The sequence below is a fragment of the Prinia subflava genome, chromosome 2, assembly GCF_021018805.1.
Source record: "Prinia subflava isolate CZ2003 ecotype Zambia chromosome 2, Cam_Psub_1.2, whole genome shotgun sequence".
Lineage (NCBI taxonomy): Eukaryota > Metazoa > Chordata > Aves > Passeriformes > Cisticolidae > Prinia > Prinia subflava.
The window spans coordinates 21883725-21910227 of record NC_086248.1 but is presented as its reverse complement, the minus strand read 5'-3'; the positions used below and the strand labels follow the sequence as shown (position 1 = coordinate 21910227).

The 26503-nt window shown below is 34.1% G+C and overlaps 1 protein-coding gene across 1 annotated transcript in view; it reads left to right on the top strand.

Moving 5' to 3' along the window:
* CSMD1 (CUB and Sushi multiple domains 1) overlaps window positions 1–26503 on the top strand; it is a 1074318-nt gene that overhangs the window by 808190 nt on the left and 239625 nt on the right. The window contains exons 13-17 of the mRNA XM_063389341.1: window positions 6846–7028; window positions 8972–9298; window positions 11030–11224; window positions 15773–15911; window positions 20022–20209. Coding sequence (XP_063245411.1) covers window positions 6846–7028; window positions 8972–9298; window positions 11030–11224; window positions 15773–15911; window positions 20022–20209 — 1032 coding nt within the window. The remainder of the gene's footprint in view (window positions 1–6845; window positions 7029–8971; window positions 9299–11029; window positions 11225–15772; window positions 15912–20021; window positions 20210–26503) is intronic.

Genomic DNA, 26503 nt, shown 5'->3' with positions numbered 1-26503 from the left:
AAATAGTGTTTTATGTTGGAGGTTCCATTACTTTGCTTAGGATCAGTGTTGGTTTTAAAATCTTATTGCAAATGATGGGCTAGTAACAGCTCATTGATTTTCTTTCTAGACAGCTACCATATCTTTCTTGTCAGGACTTAGGATAATTTAAATATGTTTAAGGATATGTCATTGTAAAAGAAGATAAAGCATATAATTTTTCCAGTTTGACGGGACAAATTAGATACACAGATATTTGTTTAGTTCCTTGGTTCTGCTTTCTTCCAGTTTTTGAGGCAATTAATACATGTGACCTTGCTCAGTCATGTGAGATCTCCCGTGTTCTCCATAAGTTCTTGAAGATAATTGCTAATAGTTCATTGACTGCTTCTGTTTAAGTACTGAATTTAATTAGACCCTGTTCCCTTGAATGTGTCTGCATTTTCTGAATGGTCCTTAAGCTGTTCCCTTCCCCCTGACCTTCTCTTAATTTTATTTAAACATTTTTAATCTATATAAGGGAAAATGTTCTTCATTCTCCTTTCCTGCTAATTTTTTCTTTCTCTTCATTTTAATGACAATTGAATTCTACAAGTTTTGTTACCGCCCTCTGCCTCATTCCATGGTTGCCTTTTCACAATATTTAGCCTTATGTTATTTTGATGATTTCTGAGGCAGCTGCACTTCCTTTTTCTTGTACTTCCTATTTTTCATAACATTCTAAATTTCTTTCCACAGGATAACTTTGTGCTAACTTTTGTTCAGGGCACTGCTCTGTCCTTGGTGCTGACAGGCTCTACTCTTTCTAGTAGAAAAGCAAGATGAACACTGTAATTGGAAGAATATCGTATTCCTTATCATAAAACATTAGAATAAAAATCTGCAGCGAGACCAAAAGCATATTGGTACTTGACAATAATAGGGTTATTAGGGTTAATAATAGGGTGATTAGGGAAAAAATGGTGAATTAAACGGTGCTAAATCAAGACATACAGTATTTTCTGTTTCCACTGATGCATGCCACAAATAATTTCTCTCTCAATAAGATTTTCTTCTGTGTATTTGTCCAACAACTTTTTGAACACTTGTACTTCATCCCCCAGAAAACGAGATTTGCAGTCTGTTTAATTGGTCTTTATTTCCTCAGTAGCTTTGATCTTTTGTTTTCCTCCCCTAGTTCTAATGTTGCATATTTTAAATGGAAGAGCAGTACTACATGTAAAATTCAACATGGAAATGAAATTTTTGAAGGTTTTTGTATGAGGACAGAATGCTATTCTCTCTTTTGTCCACTGTTCCTTTCCCAGTAATTCTTAACATTTTCAATAGCTTACAGTTTCATAGAATTACCTGGCATGCCAGAGCTTCTGCTCCTGGAGTCCTAGCTGTCCAATCAGAACCTGTCATTGTGACTGCAAACTCATAATAATGTGGTTTTTTCCCCAGATTTACTTTTCTACAAATTTTGGTAATGAATTTGAAATGCTTGGTTAGTAGGTATCATACATTTTTTTGCAACATGTAACAAAAATCTTATTCCTCATTGCTGTTCAGATTTAATCTGCAATTACCCTGGACGTGCAAAATTGATTATAAACAAATCAACATTTTATCTTTCTGCATTCCATAATAGCATATTTAAGTACACAGTAAATATTAACCTGAAAGGACATATTGTAAAATTTGTTTCCTGCTTTATTGTTTTATTGCTGTCAAGGGGTTTTATAAGAAATTATACAGTAGGATGTTACTACCAGCAAACCACCTTATGCTTTGATAGTGAACTGTTAGCTTAAATTGACGTCCTAGCAAAGTCATTGTTTTTTCATCAGTCTGATTCTAAAGTCATGTTTGTTTTTTGGTTTTGGTTTGTTGTTTTGTTTTGTTTTTTAATATTGATACAGAATGCAATAAGGTGGAAGCAGCAAAAATTAATCTACTGGATATGATCTGTGGTCTTTTTGACAACAGCAAGGACAAAACATTTCAGAGAAAATGTGAGATTCTCGTAAAATGCTGCTGGGAACTATATGATCTGTGAAGGAGGCCTTCTCTTTTTACATTTGGAGGCTGATAATAAATTGCACCGTTAAATTTCTTTGAAGAAATTTTCTAGAATAATGATAAAATTGTGATCATTTATAAAATTGTCATGTAAGGCCATCCTCTTTTCAGCAGTAGGCCAACCTCATTTTAGCTTTAATAGCCATTTTTACAGTCCAATTATGTGCTATCTGAATTTTTTTGATATTAATTTTAATTTACCATTTTCTTTTTCAGTAGTAGTTCCTACCTTCCAATGCAGGAATCATGTATATAATATAATTCTTTTACTTATGTCCTGTCCTCTTCTGCATCTTTCTATTCCTTCTTTTTTATAAGGTTTTGTTTTTATAGGAGTTTCTTCTTTGTGTTTTTAAACTACATTAGATATTATGACTGTTAAAAAAGGGAGATATATGGAAGATGAATTTCTGTGACCTCTCAGAGTTTAAATGTTAAACTCTTTTTTTTTTTTTTTGGTGGGGGGGTGGGTGGTAAATGTGTACCTGTGTCAGTTCACAGCTTCCCTTAATCTAGTTTGACTATAACTAAGATGAAAATTATGAAATGTTGTCAAATTGGTTACGTTTTAGAGCTGTTGACTTCAGTTTTCTGATAAAAACCTGAAGTTTATTTTATATTTCAAAAATTGATTTTTTGCTCAACTCATATGTGTTAAAAACATGTATGAAGTTCAAATTGTATTTATACATCTGAATTATTAATGTGTGAGATTACTGTTTATACCTTTTGGTTGTATCCAGATTCTGATTTAATTATTAGATGATTCACTAATCGTCTAAGCTAGAATATTGGATAGTGTGAATGAAAACACAGCAACAGTAAGAATTTAATTTAAAATGTGTATTTTTAATCTAGTAACAAGGGGAAAACAGTAAATTACTCCTACCATGAATAATAAGTTTAAGAGTGCAAAATCCTCTAAAGTATAAATTATTCTATTATACATTTCAGATACCAGAAATTTATTTAACATTTCAGATACTGTAGTCAAAGTCATTACACCAAAAAAACCTTGAATTGCAATATGACACCTTTCAAATAGTAGTCATGTTACATATTTAAATGCTTAATATCACTTTTGAATTGCCATATTTCTTCAGTTGAAAGGAAACAGAGCAACAGAAATGTCTTTCAATTAAATTCACGGAGATATGATCTTACAGTCAGAAATCTAATCTTGTCATTCTTCTAACATTAAAGAAAGAATATTCCCTGAAACTGAGTAAATATTTCTAGTTTACAAACAAGATGAAAAGTCTTTTTCTCCAGGCTATTGAAAGAGGGTACATGAAAGCCAAGAACAATTGCATAAGATCAATATTAATATTTTGGTAACCAGAGGAGGTTGATGTTTAAATTTAGGCTTGAGAGTTTATGTGCAAACATCATGAAGTTCACACAGCTCTAAGAACTCAGATCAAAAGAAGACCAACATTGAATGAGTACACAGAATAATCCTAAAAGAACAGGGCTTTAATTGCCATGCAAAATAACTTATCATAGACTTTTTTTTCCGGTTTGTTATTTTAAGAACATTTTATATCCCATAGGATTTTTCTAAAAGCTCAACATAACTTCAACAGAATTGGTTTGAAATGTTCTCTTTTTCAGCAAACTGATACAGAGCATCTTTTCAATTTACGAAACAGAATAATCAATGCATGTGTTGGATCAATACACAGAATGCATCCCAGCTACATTTAGACATTTTTAAAAATTGTTCACTGACTAAGTTGGTACAAGTCAAACAGGTATCAGGAAGGATAATGGAGAAAAAAAATCTGTGCAAAATCCCAGAGGACAGAAAAATGTTGGGAATCATTACATGCCTGCTGGTTTAGATCTAATTACAAAGAAAGAGTGTTCTTTGTGTGTAAAAACAAAACCATTAGTTTGGCCTTCTGTGTCTTCCCTTAGTTTTGGGTTGTTAATGTAATGGAAATGTAGTTTTTGACTAAGAGAATCAGAGAATCATTTGAGGTCATCAGTCCAACTGTTAATCCAGCATTGCCAATTCCCCCAGTAAAGGATGTCCCTCAGTGCCACATCTACACATCCTGTAAATGCTTCTGGGACGGGACTCAGCCACTGCCCTCACAGCTTGGTCCGATGGCGGCCTGGCGGCCCTTTCTGTGAACACCTCAGAGCAGCTGCCAGTTCCTAAAGGGAGCCCTCACGAGAGCTGCACGGGGACTTCCACAGCAGCACCTAGTGACAGGACAAGGGGGAATGGCTTAGACTGAAGGGGGTAGCTGTAGATTTACATCCATAGATTCCTTCTTTCAGGAGGAAAAGCTCTTTACTCTGAGGGTGCTGAGGCACTGGGACAGGTTGCCCAGAGAAGTTGTGGATTCCTCATCCCTGGGAGTGTTCAAATGTTCACGGCCAGGCCAGGTCTGAGGAACTTGGCCTAGTGGAAGGTTTTCCTGTCCATGGCAAAGGGGTCAGAATGAGGAGATCTTTAGGGCCCCCAAATTCTGTGATCCTGTGATGGTTCTATGAGTTACAGCGAGTGTTTTCTGTCAGCCTGAATAACTTCTGACTCGAGTAGATTTCCTGTTAGGGATGTATATAATCCTCAATTTAAGTTTGTGAAGTTACAGATTCATAGACCTGGATGGGATTTTTTGAGCAATTTATTGTCAAAATGCAAATAAGACATCCTCAGAAGTGTTTTATAAATCTGTAATGTTTTCTGCATTGTTTTTATGTTGAACAAACAAGCACAGAACCTGAATGTTTAAATAGAAATAAAATGATTTGTAGTTAATTTTGACATTTTTATGAGTTATTTGGCTTTTCAGTATAAAAAATTGATTCAAAAATCTTCTATTATGTTTTAGAGAACCTGAAATTTATCATTCAGTTGTTTTTTATGAGACATATTTAATTAAAACTTTATTTTTCCAAAGAATGAAACTTTAAAAAAAAGTTTTATCTGAATTTAATGTTAATATTTTTAAATTTTTTATGTTTTTCGTGATATTTACAAATCTGAATTATATACTGCCATATATCCATGTGGGCATTCTTGGATGAACGGTGATACTTTAAGAATAACAAAGTATTTGGTTAGTCTCCTAAGTCTGGCAAAGAATTTATGATCAATCTCACAACTGCATTAGCTACAGCTCTGCTGTCAATGAGGGAGATGAATTTCTAAAATGTGATTAAAATGTATATTCTGATTTTCTATGTCTCTTCACATTTTCATGAAGTATGTAAAGATGTGCATTGCTGAACACACTGGTATTCAGTGCTATTCTGTGGACGTAAAAATCAATTTCTCAGTAGGAACAGACAAGTGAAGCTACTTTAAAGCACTTGTACGTATAATTTTGAACCCTTATTTATAAATATTCTTTAAAAATTGCTCTCCCAATGTTTTTTTGTATTTGTGTACTGAGCATTTTGGAAAACTTTTTTATTAATTTATATATTCTAACTTTCTGTTAAGACAAATTACTTAAATAAAATAATAATGGGTTCATCAGGCACAGTATCAAGAGCAGGTCGAGAAAACTATTACATTGTGAAATATGTGCCATACCTTTCTGAATATGTCTGTCAACAATGTGTTAATGATTGCTTTAAGTGTGTAAACATAGTGGATTGACTTCCCATATCATAATTTTGTATCCTGTATCTTAAAATTTCTGTGTTGTGTCAAGATATACACATCTGCCAGGATTTGACATTATTAGATTTAACAATATTTGACAGCAAACATTTTCAATGATGTTAAATTATATTAATATTTCATGCTATTCAGTGAGCTGAATTTTCCTGTTATCTTGAATGTTTCTGATTTCATACCTTGGACTGAACTGTGAAATATTAAAATACCAAGAACTTTATGTGTACTTTCTTTTGAATCAGATTTACATAATTTCATTACATGTGCAGCAACACAGTTTATAGAATCAGAAGTGATTTGTTATTATTTTTTCTGATCAAAGGCAAATTAATTAAAAAATGCTTTCAATTTAATATCAAAGAAATGGAGTCTTTATTTCCTGATGGGCAGCCACATGTATAGTATTTTGTAAGATGATTCTATCACAGGCAATTAATGTTTACATTTTCTTTTCCAATACTAATGATATTCATAAATTTCATAAGACTTGAATTTTTTATAGCCTTACCTGATTTATGTAGATTTGAGATATACAAATTAAATAATAAAAACAGAGGTCCTGGAGAATATCTTGAAGTATTATCCAAAATGTTAATTTATTTTCAGCATAGCTGAATGCAGCTGGGAAAAACTCTAATTTGAAGTATGAGATTAAGAAATATTTCCTCAATTTTGTTTATTATGCATAAGGTTTTTTAAACTGAAATCTATTGACTTTATCAGGAGATTATGTACTTTTAATAATATTGTCAATAGACCTATACATGGAATTGAAGATGTGAGAGTTAAGAGATTCTTTACTACAAGTACTTTGGCAGAAAAACTATCTACACGTAGTATGTCTTCATGGGCAGGATGGAGATGGTGGCTTTATAATTTTACCTTCAAATGTGCTGTAATTTGGTGCAGTCATGCAGTTAAATAGAAGTATTTTTTTATTTTCAGCAATGCAGCAATGCAGATATGGAAACTATTAGCTTGTGAAAAGACTTTACATCCTAAGTTATCTTTGAGACAGTTCATTTACCTCTAGTTTGTTTTCAGCTGTAATTATTAGTTTCATGTGTAATGCCACAATTTTGAAAGTACTTCTTATACTGACGTATAAATTGATTGCAAACATATTTGCCTTATTGTTGCATTTGAATTTTTCAATATTTAGAAATAGAGAAAGGAGGTTGCGGAGATCCTGGAATTCCATCATACGGGAAAAGGACAGGCAGCAGTTTTCTGCATGGAGACACACTTACCTTTGAATGTCAAGCAGCTTTTGAACTGGTGGGAGAGAGAACGATTACATGTCAACAAAATAACCAGTGGTCTGGCAACAAACCCAGCTGTGTTTGTAAGAATTATTGCATTTTTTCTGTATTTTCTTCTGACCTTAACCTCTTGCACTTCTTGACATTTATGACTAATCAACAGGAAAATACTTCAAAGTACCTTGAAGATTTTTTCTGTCACGGTTTTGTTTTTTTTTCAGTTGACTCAGTAGCTCATTTAGGGGAACGTCACACAGGACTGTTTTTAGAATATTCTTTACACTCATTTTATATGTAAGTGAACCACTTAACACTCTTAATGTAAACGCATGAAATTAGATCCTAAATGAGCAATTTCTAATAGCAGGTAGGTGTTCAAAAGGACTCTGTGACACATACACATTACATTCTGGCAGTGCAAAACAGCCTGCAGATCCACATGAGAAAAGGTTGTTTTTTGGTGTGTTTTGTTGTTGTTGTTGTTGTTTGTTGTTGTGTTGGGTGGGGTTGGTTGTTTGTTTGTTTGGGGTTTTTTTGGTTTTCTTTTTGTGATATACCACAAAGGTGTGAATATGAATATTAAAGAAGTTAAGAATATCAAACATAAGAAAAATTTAGGTAATGCCTATAGTTGTGGTTTTTTTTGTTTTAAAGGATAAAATATATTTGTTAAGAAAGGGTTGTTGGTTGTTTTTTGGGTTTTTTGGGTGGGAGTGTTTGGTTGGGGTATTTTTTTTGTTTTTGTTTGTGTGTTGGGTTTGTTTTTTTTTTGGGAGGAGAGGTTTATTTGGGTCAGGTTGGGTTTTCTTGCTTTTTTTTTTCCCCCTGTCTTGTAAAATAAAGCAAGTGTTTCAAGTACACAGGTATATTAGGCACTTCACCAGATTGGGCTGAATTTTCCTATAAAGAGTCATACAAATCAGTACTGCATTTGACCACCATAGCAACCCTTGTGAGGTGTCCTGCTCTATTTGGACATGTATGTGCTTTGAGGCTGTATTGGTACAGGACTTAACAAAGGGAGCAAGATTGCTCTGGAGCAGAATAATTGTCAGTATGGCTTGCGATGCTGAAATGTGTCTGAGCATGTAAAGCCTAGGCACAGAGACAGAGCAGCTGCAGCTCCCTTTGGAACTGGAGACAGAAGTTGTGTTTCTTCATGGTGCTGTACTGCACTGGATTGCTCTGTCAGTTTTTGTAGACAGTGTAGAATATTTTACTGTGCTTCCAGTGTTCCACATGCACACGGCCTATGAAAGAGCGTGGAATCTGTAACATCTATTTACAACACTGAGTTCATTTGACACATTGGAGGAGCTGAATAATGGTTGTCCTTTGTGTTAACTAATGTTCAGTGAGTCTTCCCCTTTGTGAATGTACCGTACTGCCCACAGTACCAGTCATGAGGTCAGGACTCTGAAACCAATTAAGCAATGTCTTGATGAAAATTGGCTCAAAAGAGTAGAAAAGGATGATAGATATAGATAATTTTTGGTTTTGTTCTATGCCATCAAAGGGAAACTAGGGTAAAATAAATTCTTACAAGTTCTTAAGATTTCCTAATTCATTCACATCTACATTTCCAGTGTTAATTACATCAGTATGAACTTTGTATACTACAGACAAAACTGGCCTTTGTGCTTTTTTTATCATTATTTTTTGATTGTTAAATACAGTTTAATGCATTTTTGGAAAAAAATCACTCATATTTGGAGATTGTATTTTCATTTTAGCACAAATTTTTTTTTGCAAATTTTGATGGATCAAGCATTACTTTTGCTTTCTTTGGTATTTGCTGCATGGTAATCTCTTGCAGGCCCTGCTTCAGTCACTTGGATTCATTTGGAAAAAAAACCAACATTGGATAACTGTTCTGAAAGTGTTAAACATTTTCTGCTTGCATGTGTAGTATGCAAGGCTTCAAAGAATGTCCTGTTCCACAAGTATAAAAAAATAAAATAAAATAGACAGACATTTGTAAAGTTTATGGATAGTATTTTGAGAATCTTATTGTTCTTTCCTTTAGTTTCATGTTTCTTCAATTTCACCACACCATCGGGAATTATTCTTTCTCCAAATTATCCTGAGGAATATGGCAACAATATGAACTGTGTTTGGTTAATTATCTCAGAGCCAGGAAGCAGAATCCATCTGATTTTCAACGACTTTGATGTAGAACCTCAATTTGACTACCTTACAATCAAAGATGATGGGATTTCAGATTTACCACCTCTTGGCACATTTTCTGGCAATGAGGTCCCTTCTCAATTGGCTAGTAGTGGGCACATAGTAAGACTTGAATTTCAGTCAGATCACTCTACCACTGGAAGAGGATTTAATATCACTTACACAAGTAAGAACTTCTGCTTTTTATTCTATGCCTAGTTTTATGCATTCTTCATAATAACTGAAACAGAGAATATTTATATTTATATTTATATTTATATTTATATTTATATTTATATTTATATTTATATTTATATTTATATTTATATTTATATTTATATTTATATTTATATTTATATTTATATTTATATTTATATTTATTTCAGAAGTAAATTGTCACAATTGTATAATTGCACTCTTTTCAGATGTCTTCCTTGTATTTATTATGTGAATCTTTATGATTTTTTTTTAAGTTGTGATAGTGCTGAGGGATTCTCTTCATTATTTATTATTTGTCTTTATGGTTCATACTGCATAAAAACAGAGCCCAGAGCTAAAGTCCAGATCATTCACATCAAAGTATCCAGTGCATGTAATTTAATATATTTCTCAATGGAACCATCAGGAATAATTTCACAAAAGTATTAATCTTAGATCCCAAATATTGAGGTATTAATCAGAAAAGCATAAAGGTAATTATCAGTACAAATTAATAGTTCTGGGAACCTGTTTTGCTTTTCTTTCCAGTTGAATGGGGTGGAATCTAAGGATATAAACGCCTAGAACAGAGATCTCTTTTCTGTTTTACACATAAAAGTTACACTCTGGTTTTTCTAGTGTCTAGAACATAGTTGAGCTGATGCAGAAGTCTTTCGTATAAGAGTAGGAAATTTAGAATCATTAATTTAGAATAATTATTCTATCTGGATACTGTCCCTGCAAGAACTTTAAGAATGTATTATCTTTGAGAAGGCAGTTCTCAAATGTACAAAGTTTAATTGTAGCTGGATCAACAAGTTGTTAAATGTGGACCTACCAGTCATGTACATATAAAGAGCTACTGAGAAAAGATGTTTCTTCTCTTTGGGCAACCAGGCTAGGAAATCTCTGGCTACAGATGGTCCTCTGTTTTTTGGGTTTTTTTAAATATAAAAATATATTACTAAACAATACTCTCAGTAGAAAGCTAGTAACAGCATTGTCATATAGAAAACATTTTTATATTTGCTGTAGATTGCTAACTCTCCTAAAAGTTCTATGAGCAATTCAAAGACACTACTTATGCATAGGTTATCCTTTTAGCTGAAAAAATTTTCTTCTAAGGTTAGAGAAGTTAATTGACAATTGCCTCGAGACCTTTCACACTGTTTCTGTTTGTGTCAATTAAAATAATAGTGTTTGTGGCCAAGGTGTTTTCTTCCATTGTTTAGAAAGATTCCGCACTGAAAGCTGGAATTCATTGGTTTCAATATTTTTTAAGTCTTAGACCAAAATTGGTCTTTTGCTTTTATAGGAAGGGATAATTTTTGTCCTTTGAAAAATGGTAGGAAGAAAAAAGGGGAAGCCTTTAAACAACCCCAGTTCCCTTATGCCAGAGGCAAAAGAGCTGGATTTTGTCCAGAGGAAAATTTAGGAAAATCATTCTTGTGTATCTAAGCCATATTTGTCTAAAAACTTCTGAATTCCAACTATGTTGCATGTGTGTGAATGTTGTTGGATTTGAAGCTTTTTATTGAGAAATTTTCTGTACTTTTAATTATATATTACTATGTTATATATGTTACATATTACTGTATTACAATTGAAATATTATTCTCCTCCTCCAAAAAAAGACAAGACACAAAGTTTAAAGGGATGTTTTTTATTATTGCTATTATTGTGGGTTTTATTACCAGTATTATTGCTATATTTTCATCAGCCTTTGGTCAGAATGAGTGTCACGATCCAGGCATTCCTGTAAATGGGAGGCGTTTTGGAGACAGATTCCTTCTGGGCAGTTCTGTCTCCTTTCACTGTGATGATGGCTTTGTGAAGACTCAAGGCTCTGAGTCCATAACCTGTATTATGCAAGATGGAAATGTAGTATGGAGCTCCACTGTCCCACGTTGTGAAGGTAAGGGCACAATCTTTACTTTGCACCTACAGTTTGAATGATGACACTATTTAAATCTAGCTTACCTTATACATTTTGCACATAAATGAGACTGCTTTACCTGAAGTTATTAATTCATCTTAACATTCTTTCAGTCAAGTGAGAGCACAGTAACAGAAACAAGATAGCCTGCTTTTATATTCTTGGAATAAATTAGCATTCTAAAAATCTGGTTGCTATTGTTTCCAAGTTCTGATTGTCACTATCATTACTTGGTTGTGAATTATAACTGCTATAACAGTTTTGGCTGTAGCACACTGAAGAACATAATTATCTACCACATAGGAAGTAAATAAAAGTTCTATATAAAGTTCCTTTTGAAAACTTTCTTAAAATGAATGTAAACCTGCATTTACATGTGTAATATTATAACCTCCAGTAAGTACACTTATTCCTGAGAAATATAGTGAAAACCAGAGCTATGTTTAATATCCATGATATTCCCCACAATTTTCAAATGTATTTGGTTTTCCTTTCCTAGGCAAATAAACAGACTATGATTATGTCTTCTTAGGTTTAAAACTCTCTTTCAAATGAAATACAGTAAGAAGAATTGCTTGATGCTTAACTGATAGGTCCTAAAGTAAAGGCATTTGCATTTAATAAACGACTAAAGTATGTTTTTTAAAAGTCATGTTCAAAATGTATACCTTTTATTAAGCAATAGATACATGGACATTCTCCAAATTAAGAGGTTTTTTGGGGAGAAACTAATCCGAACCTTCTGAATCTCATATTTCCATTAATTTCAGCATCATTGCAATTACTTAAAGATCTGGATCATATCACTTTCTTGTTATTTGGGCAATTTGAGAACTCAGTTCTCATAAGATTGTGCATTTCAAAGAAAAAATTAGAAATACTGCAGAACTCTCCCCATGTCTGCAGTCTGTTAGAAGAAGTGTATGTGAACCTGGATATTGCACTAGCAAAATTTCTTACCCTGATTAAAGCATGTTACACTGTGGAGCACGGTTTTTCTTTTTATTCCTAGAGCAAACCCAGCCCACTCCAAAGCAGGGAGTGGGTGTTGTTTTTCATCAGAAGATTTTTTTGTCATTTTCAAACTCTAGCTTCAATTCTTAAAGTATTCAGTGTAATCTTACTGTAAATTTATTTTTTAAAATGCATAGATAAAGGACCAGTGGTGAGCACTTCAAAGGGAAAAAAAAAAGAAAAAAACTTACAGAAATTATTTTTTCAGGAAATATCAGTGTACCCCTCAGTTATCCTTTCTTTGAACCTTCTGGAATGTTTACTCGTTTTTTAAGAGGAAAAGATTAAACTAATAGACTGGTTATATGACATATATATGACTTTTTCATATATATATTTTGCTGTTGGTTTCTTTAACGGAAGGAAATAGTTACTTTCAGGATATGTTCCTTTCTGATGTGGAGTCTCTTGATAATTAAGGGAGTTTCTGGGCTTGGATTAAAGTATGGACTAAGAATTCTAATCATGATTTAGTTTGCTTCTAGTTTTCTGAGATTTCTGAACAGCTGTTGTTTTTCTGTTTTTGCTCTGCTCTATGTTTTTTTTATACATAACAGTCTCTGCAAGCAACACCTGAAATACATGAAGTAAATGAATGTACATCAAGTGGTATAATCAGTTGAGGATCAACAGTCTTATGACAGTTCTTGTTTGTAGTATGATGAAATTTAGTTAAAAAAACCACTATGTAATAAATTGATTTCCTCATTAACTGTCCACATGGTAAGGTAAAGGCCATTTTACTGGCCTGTCATTTTGCTGCAAATAAAATTTGGTGTATTTCAGGATTTGTGGGTTGCTTTTATTTCCCACTAAAATCTGGAAGAATCCCTAGACACAAGTGCATGTCATAAGTGAAATCAAATAACCTCTCTTATTAGTTTTTTATGTTGATAAAAACATTGAAATAGAACTAGGCATATTAATTTGCAACTCACAAATTCATGTTACCATCCATTTCTATATGGCATAATAGGTTAATTTGTCACTACTTAGAGAAACAGAAGAAATCTAGCAAGATTTCCTGCACTGAAATGTGGACTTTTGTGATAATGATACCATTGACTTCTTCTATGAGGACAGTATAAATGATACTAAGATAAATTTACCTGACCTTGAAAGTGTTCCTGTGTTAAGCTGTGCCATAGCCTTTAGTAAAACAAAACAGCCCAAGGCCCTATGCCGTGACAGCTTAAATTTTTAAGGGACTCATGTTTCCCTAAATTTGTTGTGTCATTTCTGCTGTTGTTTAATCCTGCTCCAAAGTCCTTTAATTTTACTCTGAAAAATGTTCCCTGTCATTTTCATAGCCCTCATGCAATAGGTTTTTCTTTTTAAACTTTTATGTAGGAGGATCAGGTTAGAGAATATTTAAACAAATTTGACATACAGGAACATGTCTGATGGGATGCAGCCAAGAATTCTGAAGAAGCCATCCAATGACATTGCAAGGTCATTCAATATCTTGGGAAGCTGATTTAAAGCAGTAGGATCCCTGAGGACTGGAAGAAAGCAATTTCCAGTCTTGGAGAAAGGAAAGAGGGAAGATATGAAGAGCTACAGGTCTCATCTCTATCAGTGGGAAAGGTGATGCAACAATATTCCTTGAAGCCATTTCCAGGCAGCTGTTCCTTTCTCCTCCTCCCCGTTCTGCGAGAGGGAGACAAAAGGCAGATATTCTGAGTTGAGACAGGAGAACAGCAATGAGATAAGATAGTAAGAACAACAATATTAATAATAAAAGTATACAAGAGAGGGTGCTCACCCACTGACTGACTGACAAACCAACCAACCAACACATCCAGGCTCCATGTGTCGGTGGCCACCAAGACAAAGACAAAATGCTCCCCCAGATCCTCATGCTCATGTTTTTCCTCCACCCTGTGTCACATTCTCTTCTCTTTGCAAGTGAAGTCCCTGATTTCTGACACCCAGAGATGGTGTGAGTGGTATAGAATAACCACCCAACTGTGCCTACAGTTCCAAAATCTGCCCCCTAAAGGCTACTGCGAGAAAATGAACTCTGTCCAAGCCAAAACTAGGACAAAATGAAGAAAACTATGGTGACTGGGAGTAACCAACATGGATTTATGAAGAGGAAACCATGCCTGACCAACCTGATAGCCTTCTGCATTAAGATGAACTGTCTGATGGATGAGGGGAGAGTAATGGATATTCAGTTTTAGTAACGTGTTTGGCACTGTGTCCTGCAAAATTCTCAATGACAAAGCAGTGAAGTAGGGACTAGAGAAGTGAACAGTGAAGTGGACTGAAAACTCACTGAACAATTTGGCTCATAGAATTATAGGCAGTGTCACAACGTGCAGCTGGAGGCTAATTCATAGAGGTGTAGCCCAGGGGTCAATCCCCAATCCAATATTGTTTAAAATCTTCAGTACTGAACTGAATACTGAGGCAGAATGAGCTCTGAATGAGTCTGCAGATGATGCAGAACTGGGGGAGGTGGCTGGTGTACCAGATGTTTGTGCTGCTGTTCAGAGGGATGAGCGAGGCAGGAGAACTGAGCTGAGAATAAATGACAGATCTTTCCCATCTGTTCAGCATCAGTGAGGCTGTGTTGTGAGCACTGTGGGCACTCCCGGGATCCACAGTACAAGAAAAATGTGGACATACTGCAGTGGGTCCAGTGAAGGGTCACCAAGATAAATAAGGACCTGGAGCATCTTTTGTATAAGAAGAGGTTGAAAGAACTGTGCTTGTCTTGACTGGAAAAGAAAAGGCTCAGGACTCAAGAGGGATCTTGTCAGTATGTACACATAACTGATAGGACAGTTTCAACAAGGTAGAGCTGGACTCTCCTCAGTGGAGTAAAATGACCAGACAAGAGGCAGTGAACAGAAACTGAAGCACATGGATTTCTGTTTAAAGATAAGAAAAACCTTGCACTGTGAGAGTGATCAAACATTACAACAGATTGCCCAGAAAGTCTGGGAAGTGTCTGACTTTGGAGGAAAGGCATTATCCTGGTTGGTCATGGTTCTGTGCAATCTGCTGTTTTGAGCAGAAGAATGGACTAGAGGGTTTCCAGACATCCCCTTCGACTTAAACCACTCTGTGATCCACTGGAATATTTACAACTGCAAATTCCACTGAGCTCAGATTACTCAAAAAGGTAGCACAGTACAATGGTCATAATGACTTGGAACTATTTGCCTGATGTTTCCAGATAAATGTGGAATCATACTGAATCTAAATGTGATGAGATAGTATAATTTTTTAACAAGATACTGTTATTTTCAACAGAAGGAGGGCTGGCAGACAAGTGCTATGCTCTGTGTGTTTAAATATATAGAGAATAATAAGTGTTATTAAAATACATTGCAGGCATTATGAGTCTGAAGAAAACAAAGTGCTCATAACGCTGTGTTAAACTATTAAAACTATATTAAACTTATATTTCCATGCATTTCAATTTGATTTTTTGCAATTTCTTTGAATATATAATATATTAGAAATAATTTGTATGTTACAAATATACTTTTTTTTTTTCAGCACCATGTGGTGGACATTTGACAGCATCGAGTGGTGTTATCTTGCCACCAGGGTGGCCAGGATATTACAAGGACTCCCTTAATTGTGAGTGGGTGATTGAAGCAAGACCAGGACATTCCATTAAGATCACTTTTGACAAGTGAGTATCATAAAGTCAAACAAGGTGTAGGGTCTGAGCATAAATACTTGTTTTATTATTAAAGAATAAGTATGTACTTTAAGAACCCAATCAGAAAAAGGAACTTCATTGCAACACTCACAATACTATTCCTATAAGTAGGCAATTAAAGCTTTTTAATGTGTTGTTTGCTTCCATTGTACTCAGCAGGAAGCTCCAGAATGTTAAGATGCTTTTTTTCTCATTAAAGACTTCATCGTATTTATAGGTTTATATTTATTTTCAAGCATTTTTTAAATTAATGATCAGAAGCCTGAGGTTCAGGGATGTCTTCTTAAATGGAAATAACAGTTTTAGTTATATGATGGTGCATTTAAATTTTATAAAAGGAAATGCATTGCCTGAAATTACACATGTTTTAATGGGCATGACCTTAACAGTGTGATGGCAATATTTCTGAGAAAATTAATAAGCAACATAGGCTTCTGTGACATGTGGTGCAGCTAAAGGACCTAATTTCCTGAATTTTAGATGCACACACATAATCCACTAGCAGAATTCTAGAGTTTTGTGTACAAATTGAGCTGCAATGAAATTAAACAAGAACTTCAAGTTTACCCTGATACAAAATGGAGAATTCTGATCATATATAATTTTGGAAGTACAGCAGATACACCATTAATCTACCTCAACTTTATCTCAGCATTAATAGCAAATGGATTCCATTGCCATTTCCTAATTCTTTCAATTGCAAAACAGAATTACCATTCAGCATGTTGGTTTTGGTAGACAAAGAAAAAGCCTTTCCCTGTTTTCTTTGGAGGTTTATGGGTGTTTTCTGGCAGGTTTAGAAAATTGTGTAACTTTACTACATCACATTATAAATTTTATTAAAAGAGTTATGCTTGTTAATAATAGTATAACCTTGCTTTTACAGTAAAAATATTTTCTTTTGTCAACATGAAGGCAAAAATTCCATGGAAAATCTTTTTACTGCTTATAAGAAAAACTGACTTTACTGTGTGATATGGTGTTAGCAAATTACAAATCAGTAAACAAATCAGGAAAAAATAAAATATTTTTCTTAAGTATTCGGTCTAGTTTGGGGAAAATGGAACCTTTTTATATTTTACTATGTGACTTGCCTCAAAGACATACCTAACTGAAAGAAGCTTTGTACAAATGTGATATTAATAATGTAAATTACCTCACTCTTGAGCTAATGAAGCTTTAATGTTACCAGACAAATGTGCCTTTCCAGAGTCCTTAGAAACTTTCCAGGTGTAGCAGCAAATGACAGCATGACCCTATGATCAGTGTACATTGAAATATTTTGCATTTCAGATTGTGCCTAACGCCTGGAAGGCCAACAGAAAAGTAAAATCTAGTTGATTGAATTCATGAGGAAAGGGGTAGAAGAATAATGGCTGACCTGAAGATCTTTGATACTTTGAATATTGATAAAAATAGTCTGGTAATTTATACAACTAACCTCTACATCTAAAACCACTTCACCTGTATGAAGAATAGTATAACACAGCATTCTTTAAGTATTTTTAAAATTATCTATGTATATTTAGAGAACATCCTACCTCTTACTAAGCTAATAAACATAAGTAAGCTAATAAACATTAAAATAAAAAACAAAAAAGCAACCCCTAATTAGGTACTTTCAGTAGCGATGAAGAACTTCCAATAACAAATCGTCTTGATTTATCAATTTAGGGGAAGTGCAAAGACTAAAAATAAAAACCAACAACAAACCTGGCCCAATTCAAAAAACAATTCATTGCCTTAAAGCCTTAAAATCAGACAAGTGAATTAATTATAAACTCACATTCAAGTTTGACATGAGCAGGAATCTACTGGGAATAAAGATCATTGTTATAGTAGCAATTGCTGTGAAAAGTTATCTTCTGCTTTCTGTCTCCAGCAAGGGTTTGCCACTCACTGTTTTCATACTGCCCTGCTAAGAAAACCACAATTGCTGGCTGGGAGCACTTTATTCCTAATTAGTTTCCCTCACAAACATAACTGTCAAAATAATTGAACTATTCAATTATTGATCTTGAATCTATTCATTATGAGTACAAATAAAGTATTTAAACCAGCCTAGCTGTATCTGTCTGTTTTCATCATTCTGCTGCAGGATAAATCAATGTATAATCTCTGAAAGTATGCAAGAGTACTGAAAAACTGTCAAGTGCTTCAGTGATGCGTCTGTAGCTGTCTATTTTGGTAAATAGTCAGTGAGCCTTTCCAGACACAAAACCTTGTGTTTATGCAGCTAAGTTGTTGAAATAGTCTCCAACTTGCTCCTTGAGTTTGTCAGCCAGGCTAAAGGGTGTATTTAATAGTATGGATGTAGGCTATTCCATTCTAACTGATTTTTCTGCCAGAAATGGATTCTAAAAATGCTTAATGTATTAGCAAACCTGCAAGCCCTGTATTCCACTGTCAGAGTGGATAGATAGCAGTAAAAGCAATCATCATCCAAATAAAGTACCAAAAATCTAGAGTTTTCTGTGTGAAGAGGAAGAGATGATATGAAGATCCTGTGTCAGTTTGCCAGCAGTCATTAGCTCTTGATAGAGAAGCAAAAGCTTTCTGACTTCTGGCTGTGCTTTTGTTTTCCACGGAACCATGAGGGAAGAACTAGAAAGAATACTAAATACTTGCTAAGGCTGAACTCGTTCTTCTATTGTTCAGTATTGATGTGTCTGTGAAGATGTTTGTGCAAGACCAATGCTATTTGTTCTGTAAAATGTAATGACCCGGATGGAGCTTGGTAATTCTGTCGTCATTGCCTAATGAAGTATAAAGTTTATTTATACTTTGAAGGAATGTCACATATATTTCTCCTTTCTTGAGTGTTCAAAATTTTTCACTTTTCTTTAATTACAAGAATACAGTTTCTTATCTCTAGACCACTAAATGTGTCCCATATTGGCAAGACAGCTAAAGGCATTCACTTTGAAAAAAGTATTGTATTGTGTAGGGATTTCTGCTGCTCTCAGAAGTTGAACTAACAAGCCTTATGGGAATAGAAGAGAAAAATCTCACAACATACGCATTTCTGAAAGATGAAAATAAGAATAATGAGTTTGCATGCAAATATATTTATAGTAGTGTGTAGATCTGTAATAGCACAAACTTCATTGACAGGAAAATTTATGTGTTATGTGTACAGCATATCACAATCTTACATAACGACAAACTGTCTTGAAAAGCTTCTGATGTAAAAAATGCCAGTTCAAGTTCATCTAGAGAATGAGCAAATTTGTGCTGTTTGATTTAAGAACTAGTAGTAGATGACTGCATACATAGATATCCATTATGAACTTGAGAAACGTGATGTGGTCTAGTGATTGGCCGACACATTGACTCTGCTGTTGATTTTGAAGTTATTTTTTCTTGTAAATCAACCCTCATTAGTCTCCTTACTTTCCACTCTTGTCTATATAACCTAGTTGGGTTTTCTTGACACACTAAAGTAAACTAAGGAGTCATGCTTATTATAACTGTAACAAATTTAAAAATGAAGGCTTGATTAAATCCAGTATTTTTTTTGCTGCTTTATTTCATAGGACAAAAATGATTACCTAAAAGTCAAGTAACAAGCTATGTTAGCATAGAATCTTGGGATAAAAAAAAAAAAACAAAACTTAAACACTTGACTATCTACAAAATAGCTTTTTCCAAGTAGCAAATACCAAATAATGAAATAATTGACATGAAATGATGAAGTGTTATTGAAAACATTCCTAGGGTGTCCAACTATTTCTTAACCTGAGGCTAAAATATTTCTTGGATCTTCATAATTCAATATTGTTTGAGCCAAATTACATTTTTGTACCCAGATTTCCCACTAATTGTCTTTCTGAAGGCCAGTCATATGGCTGATCTGAAGTTTACTGAATCCATTATGAATATTTTACAATACTACAAAACAAAGCAAGGAAAATGATTCATGAAACCTTCTTTAATTGTTATTCTTAGTAATGGATTTGTAGCTATGTAATTTTTTTTTATGTATGGTTTTGATCAGTTACAAGCAGGTTGCATTTCTAACAGTTGAAGAAAATGACACCATTTGTCCATCCAGCAGCTGACTTGCATATTCCTTTTCAGATTCCAGACTGAAGTTAATTATGACACTTTGGAAGTCAGAGATGGGCCAGCTAACTCATCACCATTAATTGGAGAATACCATGGAACACAAGCACCCCAGTTCCTTATTAGTACTGGAAATTATATGTATCTGCTGTTCACTACGGACAACAGTCGTTCCAGTGTTGGTTTCCTAATTCACTATGAGAGTAAGTGTGGTATTTCTCGATAGATTTTTGTTTAATCTTGAAAAAACCCCATTCATTTAGAAAATGACCGAACAAATGGGAACAAATAAAACTCAGTAGTTGTCTTTGGTAAGATAAATTATGTTCACTCTATGCTGTACTGACAGATAATTCTGGAAGTATTAATTTTGGAGTTTTTTCTTCATGAGTTCTTTTATGTTATTCAAGGTCTTTACAGACCTAGTTTAATCAAATGCAAAATAATTTTAGAAACCTTCCCTTGTGGGTAAAGATATATTATTTGGGTGTCCCCTATCTTCTCTCTAACTTTCACTTTCTCTTGTTTTTCTCTTTCTCTGGTTTTTGTAGGGCTGAACAGACTTGGACACCTTATCTATAATGCTTCCAAAATGCAAAAAAATCAATAATAATATCTCCATGTGACCTACAGAATCATCCTAATAGCATTTTCTTTTAAATTAAGTGCATAAAATTTTAAATGGTCTGAAGTCACACTGGTCTTTATATTATAGTACAACCATTCACTCAATTATCTGCTGAAGAGAGCTTGTGTGTTTGCTGTGGTTGTGCCAACCTTGTAACATCAATTTTATCAGTTGCTCTTATTTGGAACTAATGTGATTGCTGTAAATTTGCTGTAATATTGAATTTGGAATAGTGTCCAGATATATTTTATAGCCACTTCAAAACTTGAACAAAAAGTAAAGAAGTTGTGCAGAGAAATCTTGCTCAACACTTCACACCTATGTCAGTTCATTTGCTCCACAAGACTTCTTAAGTTAATTGCAGCCTCACTGTTCATGTTGTCTTTTTCCTCACTTTAGATTTCTCACAGAGCTTAAATTGTCTCCATTTTGCCTTGTGTTCTGTATATTCATGTAACACAGCTGAACTTTGCTGCAGTCTATCTTCTTGTGCTAGTCAGCATCAGGAGCTCCTGAAGCATTTCTGTGATCTTTCACTCTGTATTGACAACTGTGTGCATCGCAGAGGGAGAGTCATCACAACAACTACTAACATGGGGGTGCTGAGTAGATAAAGTCAATGTTTTCAGAGCAAAACCAGGCAGAAAGACCTAATGGAAGCCTTGAGTAATCTGTCAGGAACACAGGAGACTAAAAGTATATTTTGATTTCCCTTAGAGGTTTAACTATAGAAGTTGCTAATTTTAAAGATATCACAACAGAGCTTCTGTTTGTTTCACATTTCTTAAATTTGTAGAGACAAGGTAGTTAATTTTAGATTTTAAGAAGAGTTTCTGAATATTTTCTTTGGAAGTTCAAATACTTGTCTTATTTAGAAGTATCTTTAAAATCTTCCAGTTATAGTCATAACTTTGATGATAAAGTAAATCACTACACTGTGAAGCAGAAGGCTCTTCACCTTGCTTATAATAAAAGGTTCAATATAAGCTAAACTGAGTTGAATCTGAGATGGCAGTAATATTCTATTAAGCTAAAATATGACTGTAATACAGCTTTAATAAATACGTAACCCATTAAAGTAACTGTGGAGGACCTAAAAAATGGTTTGGTCATTCCTCAAATTTCTGTCATTCAGCCTTTCGATGACACTTCAAACATAGCTAATGCAGACAGTGTAGATTAACTCTTATGCTTTTAAGCAAAAAAATAATGAAGTGACTAAAATATTCCATAAGTAAAACTAGTGATAAAATATTCATTTTTTGTTAAAAATAATTAATCTTTAGTTTGTCAAGTGTGGTCATGCCTCAATTACATTTCCCTGATCTCTCAGCTTCCCTAGTTTGTGTTTCGAGTAGGGTTTGTTTAGCTGGTTGGTTGTTTGTTTTTGCGAGGGGGGTTTGGTTCTTCATTCTGTGAAGTAGGTTGTGTAATCTTCATCTTTTTCTTAAACGAAAACAGATAGAAATACTTTACCTGCAGATTCCTTTAATGAAAATTGTTCCTTTGTTTATTAAAGTATGTTAGAAATTTTCCTTCCCTTACATAAGACAACATGATATTTCGCAAAGAAAATTGATGAATTAATTCTTAAATCCAAATGCTTTACTTCCAAGTCCATGCTTTCTGTGGACTAATATTTCCTTCTATCCTAAAATTTATCTGAAAACTAGATCATGTTTTAGTCTTGCATTGAGAGAGTCATATTACACTCTACATCAATGTATATTTGACAAACATTACAATTCTCTTACATAGTCAGCGAAATTGGTTTGACATCAAAGATTACCTATCTTAGAAAAAGCATTTCTTATTGAGACCACTAGAAAAAATCTCCAGAATCAATATTGTGATTTTTCTTAAATGAAAATCATCAATAATATAAAAAATAGAGGTGATCCTTTATTCACAGTGTATAAAATCAGTTATTTGTTTAGATTAGTTTTCAGAAAAGAACTTTTTAAGCTCCAAAATATGCAATCTTCATGGATTTGACAAAGTGTTGAAATCAGTCAGACACTCCACAATCAATTTCAGCCATGATAACATAGCATCAAAATACTTCCTTACACTTTTTCATTTGAGGAAAAAATAATCCTTTGAATAGTCTGGATATGAGGAAAAGATTCAGACAGTTTTCTGTGGAAGGATACAGTCACCGGAAAAATATTGGGGAAGATTTTTCTGTTTCAGCAGTCCATTTTACTATGGCTAAGAATCCATACAGAGGCTAAATAAGAAAGGCAGTTTTTGGAAAAGTGACCATAAAATAATAGAGTTTAAAATTCATGAGAAGTGAAAGAATGAACCAACATGGTGATGAAATTAATGGCTTTCAAATATCTAAACCACAAATTTGGCAGATTGGTGGGTGAATGTCCTTCAGTCCTTACAAATGAATTCTGAAAGTCACTTATAAAGGAAATGGAATGAAAAGCCGAACAGAAAAACTATTGTTTGTTTTTTGGTGGGTTTGTTTTGGTTTTGGTTTGTTTGTTTTATATTGCTTTTCCTTGATTTTGTTTCATTTTGGGAGTTTTTGTGTTTGTTTTGGTTTTTTTTTGTTTTTTTTTTTTTTAATTCTTGAGAAACGTTTCTGTACCTATTTAAAATTCCTTTAAATGACATAACTCTAGAGGTAATAATGTAGATATTGAAAATATTAAAACATTACTATAGATAGCAATCAAAGAATAACCCAGATCTTTTAGGATAAACACAAAAATGTAAAGTATATATTTAGTTCCAAGAACAAGATAGAAAGACAATAACAAAAATATCTATAAAAATACTCAAATAAGGGGAAAAAATTACTCAGAAAAAGTTTGACCAAAAATCAGTGGTCACAGGCAAGACTAAATGTTTTGTTCCTGTTTTGCAGCTTTTGCAGAAAAGAATAATTTTTACCGTTTACTTAACATAATTAAGTGGACATTTTCAAGGTAAGAGTAAGGCATATGGAGAGAGGTTACTACACAATACTAAAATAATTAAATATATTTTATTCAGGAACTGTTGAAATTCCCTGTGCTATACTCAGACCCAAAGAAGAAGGACCAATCCACTGAAAATTATGTCTGAAAATTCAAATCTGTAAGGAAGTTTAAAAAAAAAATTCAAAAGGGCACACACTTTTTCAAGCAAGGATAGAGAAGAAGAAGAAAAAAAAAGATATTTGCACCAGAAGGATCAAGGACATAAGTTTTATCTTTGCTCTTGAAAGATACAAGTTTCAAGCTGATAAACAAAATGATAAGAAGTAAATGATTTGTCTTTGACAAAAAGAGATTACATTAAACCAACTCAATTTCTTTCTTGACAGTCTAACTGCATTTGTAGATTTGGAAATGCAAAGGGAAGGAAACAGTTCTGTGCTCACATTCATAAGGCTTTTAGAAATCTTTCAGGGAAAAATACAGAAATTTAGTTTAGATGAAATTATTACAGTACAATAAGTGTACAATAAAGTACAGTAGGCACTGGAAAAAGTTTGTCAGAAAGGCTGTGGAATCTTTATCCTTGGAAATACTAAAAATACATTCAGAAATGGATCTACCTCCACACACAGCTTTAGGTGACCCTACTTGAGCAGGGGTGTTGGACTACATGACCCCCAGAGATTCCTGCCACCCTAAATTATGTGGTTTCTGTGATGCTGTGAAAAAGATTTTATTAATGATTTTGATGACAATATAAGAACAGTTACAATTTGAGAATGATTTCAACCTACAGTTATAGCAAGCAGTAGGATTGAGAAGGTTAGAATTCAAAACAAGTTAGAAGAACTGAAAAAAGAGTGTAAAACAAAACCAATTTGATTCTAAAAAGAAATATGTTAAGCCTAAATGGGGAAGGAGAAATGCCTTGTACAAATACAACATAGAGATACAATAAAAAAAGATTTGGATGCCACACAGAACTTATGTAATCCAGAGAAAAATGTAGTAGTACTGCAAAAAGTGGAATCTTCTAGACATTGTATTCAACCAACTAAAAAATTAAAAGACAATTTCAGAAAATACATTTGTTTTGTCTATGGAACTGTTTTATGTAGGACTTGTTGAAAACTTATGTCACTTCATTTGATGAGCAGGGAGATTATTGTGTCCAGTTTGTGACATAGTTTAAAAAGAGTAAAAGGCTACTAATGTGGAAAATATGACACATAAGGAGTCATTGAAAGGTTTGTACTTGTTTAGAAAAAGTATGACTTGCTAGGCAGGGCGTAAAGTGTGATAATGGTGTCATGGTCCCAAGTAGCTAATAATTGCAGCCTGTCCTAGATCTTGATCTACTGCCTGTGCTCCTTCTCAATCAACTCTTTTCAACTACTTTCCAACCACATTTATCACTGTTGTGCCAGAATTTCTCATACCTTTTTTTAGTCAAGACTCTAGTATTGCCCATTATTTAAAGTTATCCCCTATTAGGAAAAATAATCAAATCTTCATGCAAAGAGGGAAAGAAGAATTATTTCTTCTAGCTATGTTCATGACTGCTGAAACTTACATACTGAATATTTTCCCTTGGGGATGAAGCTGTTGCCTGAGCTGAGTTTATTTATTTAACACTACTACTTCAGTCAGGAAGTCAGAAGTTGATAAATTTCCTATAGCTTTTGGTCTTCTTGCAAAAATTTGAAACAATGGAGTCAATGTAATTTTGAATTATCATTTCAAAAAGAAACTGGTGAGCTTACCTGTTATGCATGACTCAGAATGCCAAAGCAGCTGATGTGTTCAGAGTGGTAGGCTGCCCTAAGAGGAAGAAGGAATTTTAGGAGTGCTGCTGTTGACTTCCACCTATACTGACATATTTCAAAATATGAGGTATGATTTGTCTGGAATAAAACTAATGTGTATGAAAGTTAAAATTTCATACGGATGAAATTATTAAGGACATTTACAGTGCATAATCTTATAAACTTAAATGGGTTCTTTGAGACTATATTAAGGAATTTTATCCAGGCAAAGGGAATCTAAAAATGCACTGTGTTAGCTAACAGGATTCATTTGCATTAAGAATATGCAGTCAAGTCTGGAGAAACTTATATGTCTAGAATTTAAGTATGTCAGGGTTACCTCATGAAAACTAGATCATAGGCTTCTAAATCTGAATTTTAAGTGAGATATAAGAAGAGCTGGAGGGTACAGAGACTATTCCTCTGTGAAAGCTAGAGTCATTATTTATGGTATTTTTATTTGTAGTCCTGCTTCCAACACTCATATCTGTAGTTCTGAAACCTTCATTTTATGCCCTGATAAATCAATTTTTTCCTTAGTTTTGAACTCCTCCTACTTTGTTCCTGAGGCTGTATGGTAGTCCTGGATAAACAGGGCAGGGTAGAAGCAGTGAACTGAGAGTACAGCTTCCACAGAAACAGAGATGCACAAGCAGCTGAGAGGACCAGCACCTTCTTAGCCCTTTGCAGGACTAAGAAACTAGGAAATGCCTGTGAAGAAGGCAGTTGGGGTGAAATAACCTTGGCTAGATCCCAGGTGCCCATATGTTAAAAACACCTTCCCCCTAACTCTCCGTTCTTCGCTGGCTGAGCTTCACTTTAAATTTTATCTATCTCCTCTTTCTGAGAGGTGCAGGGGGAGAGGGCATGAGGGTTGTGATCAGTTATCACACATTATCTTTGCTGCTCTTTCCTCCTTGGTGTAAGGACCCCTTAGACTCTTCTCCTCTAGCACTGAATTCCTCCCCAGGAGACAGTCTTCAATGAATATTTAAAATTTTAATGCTTCCCCTGATCTACACTTCTTAATGGCTCTGGCATGCCGTGCAGTCTGTCAGGAACAGAGTGCTCCAGTGTGGCTTTCCCACAGGGTCACAAGTCCTGCCAGCACAGCTGGTCCAGCCTGGA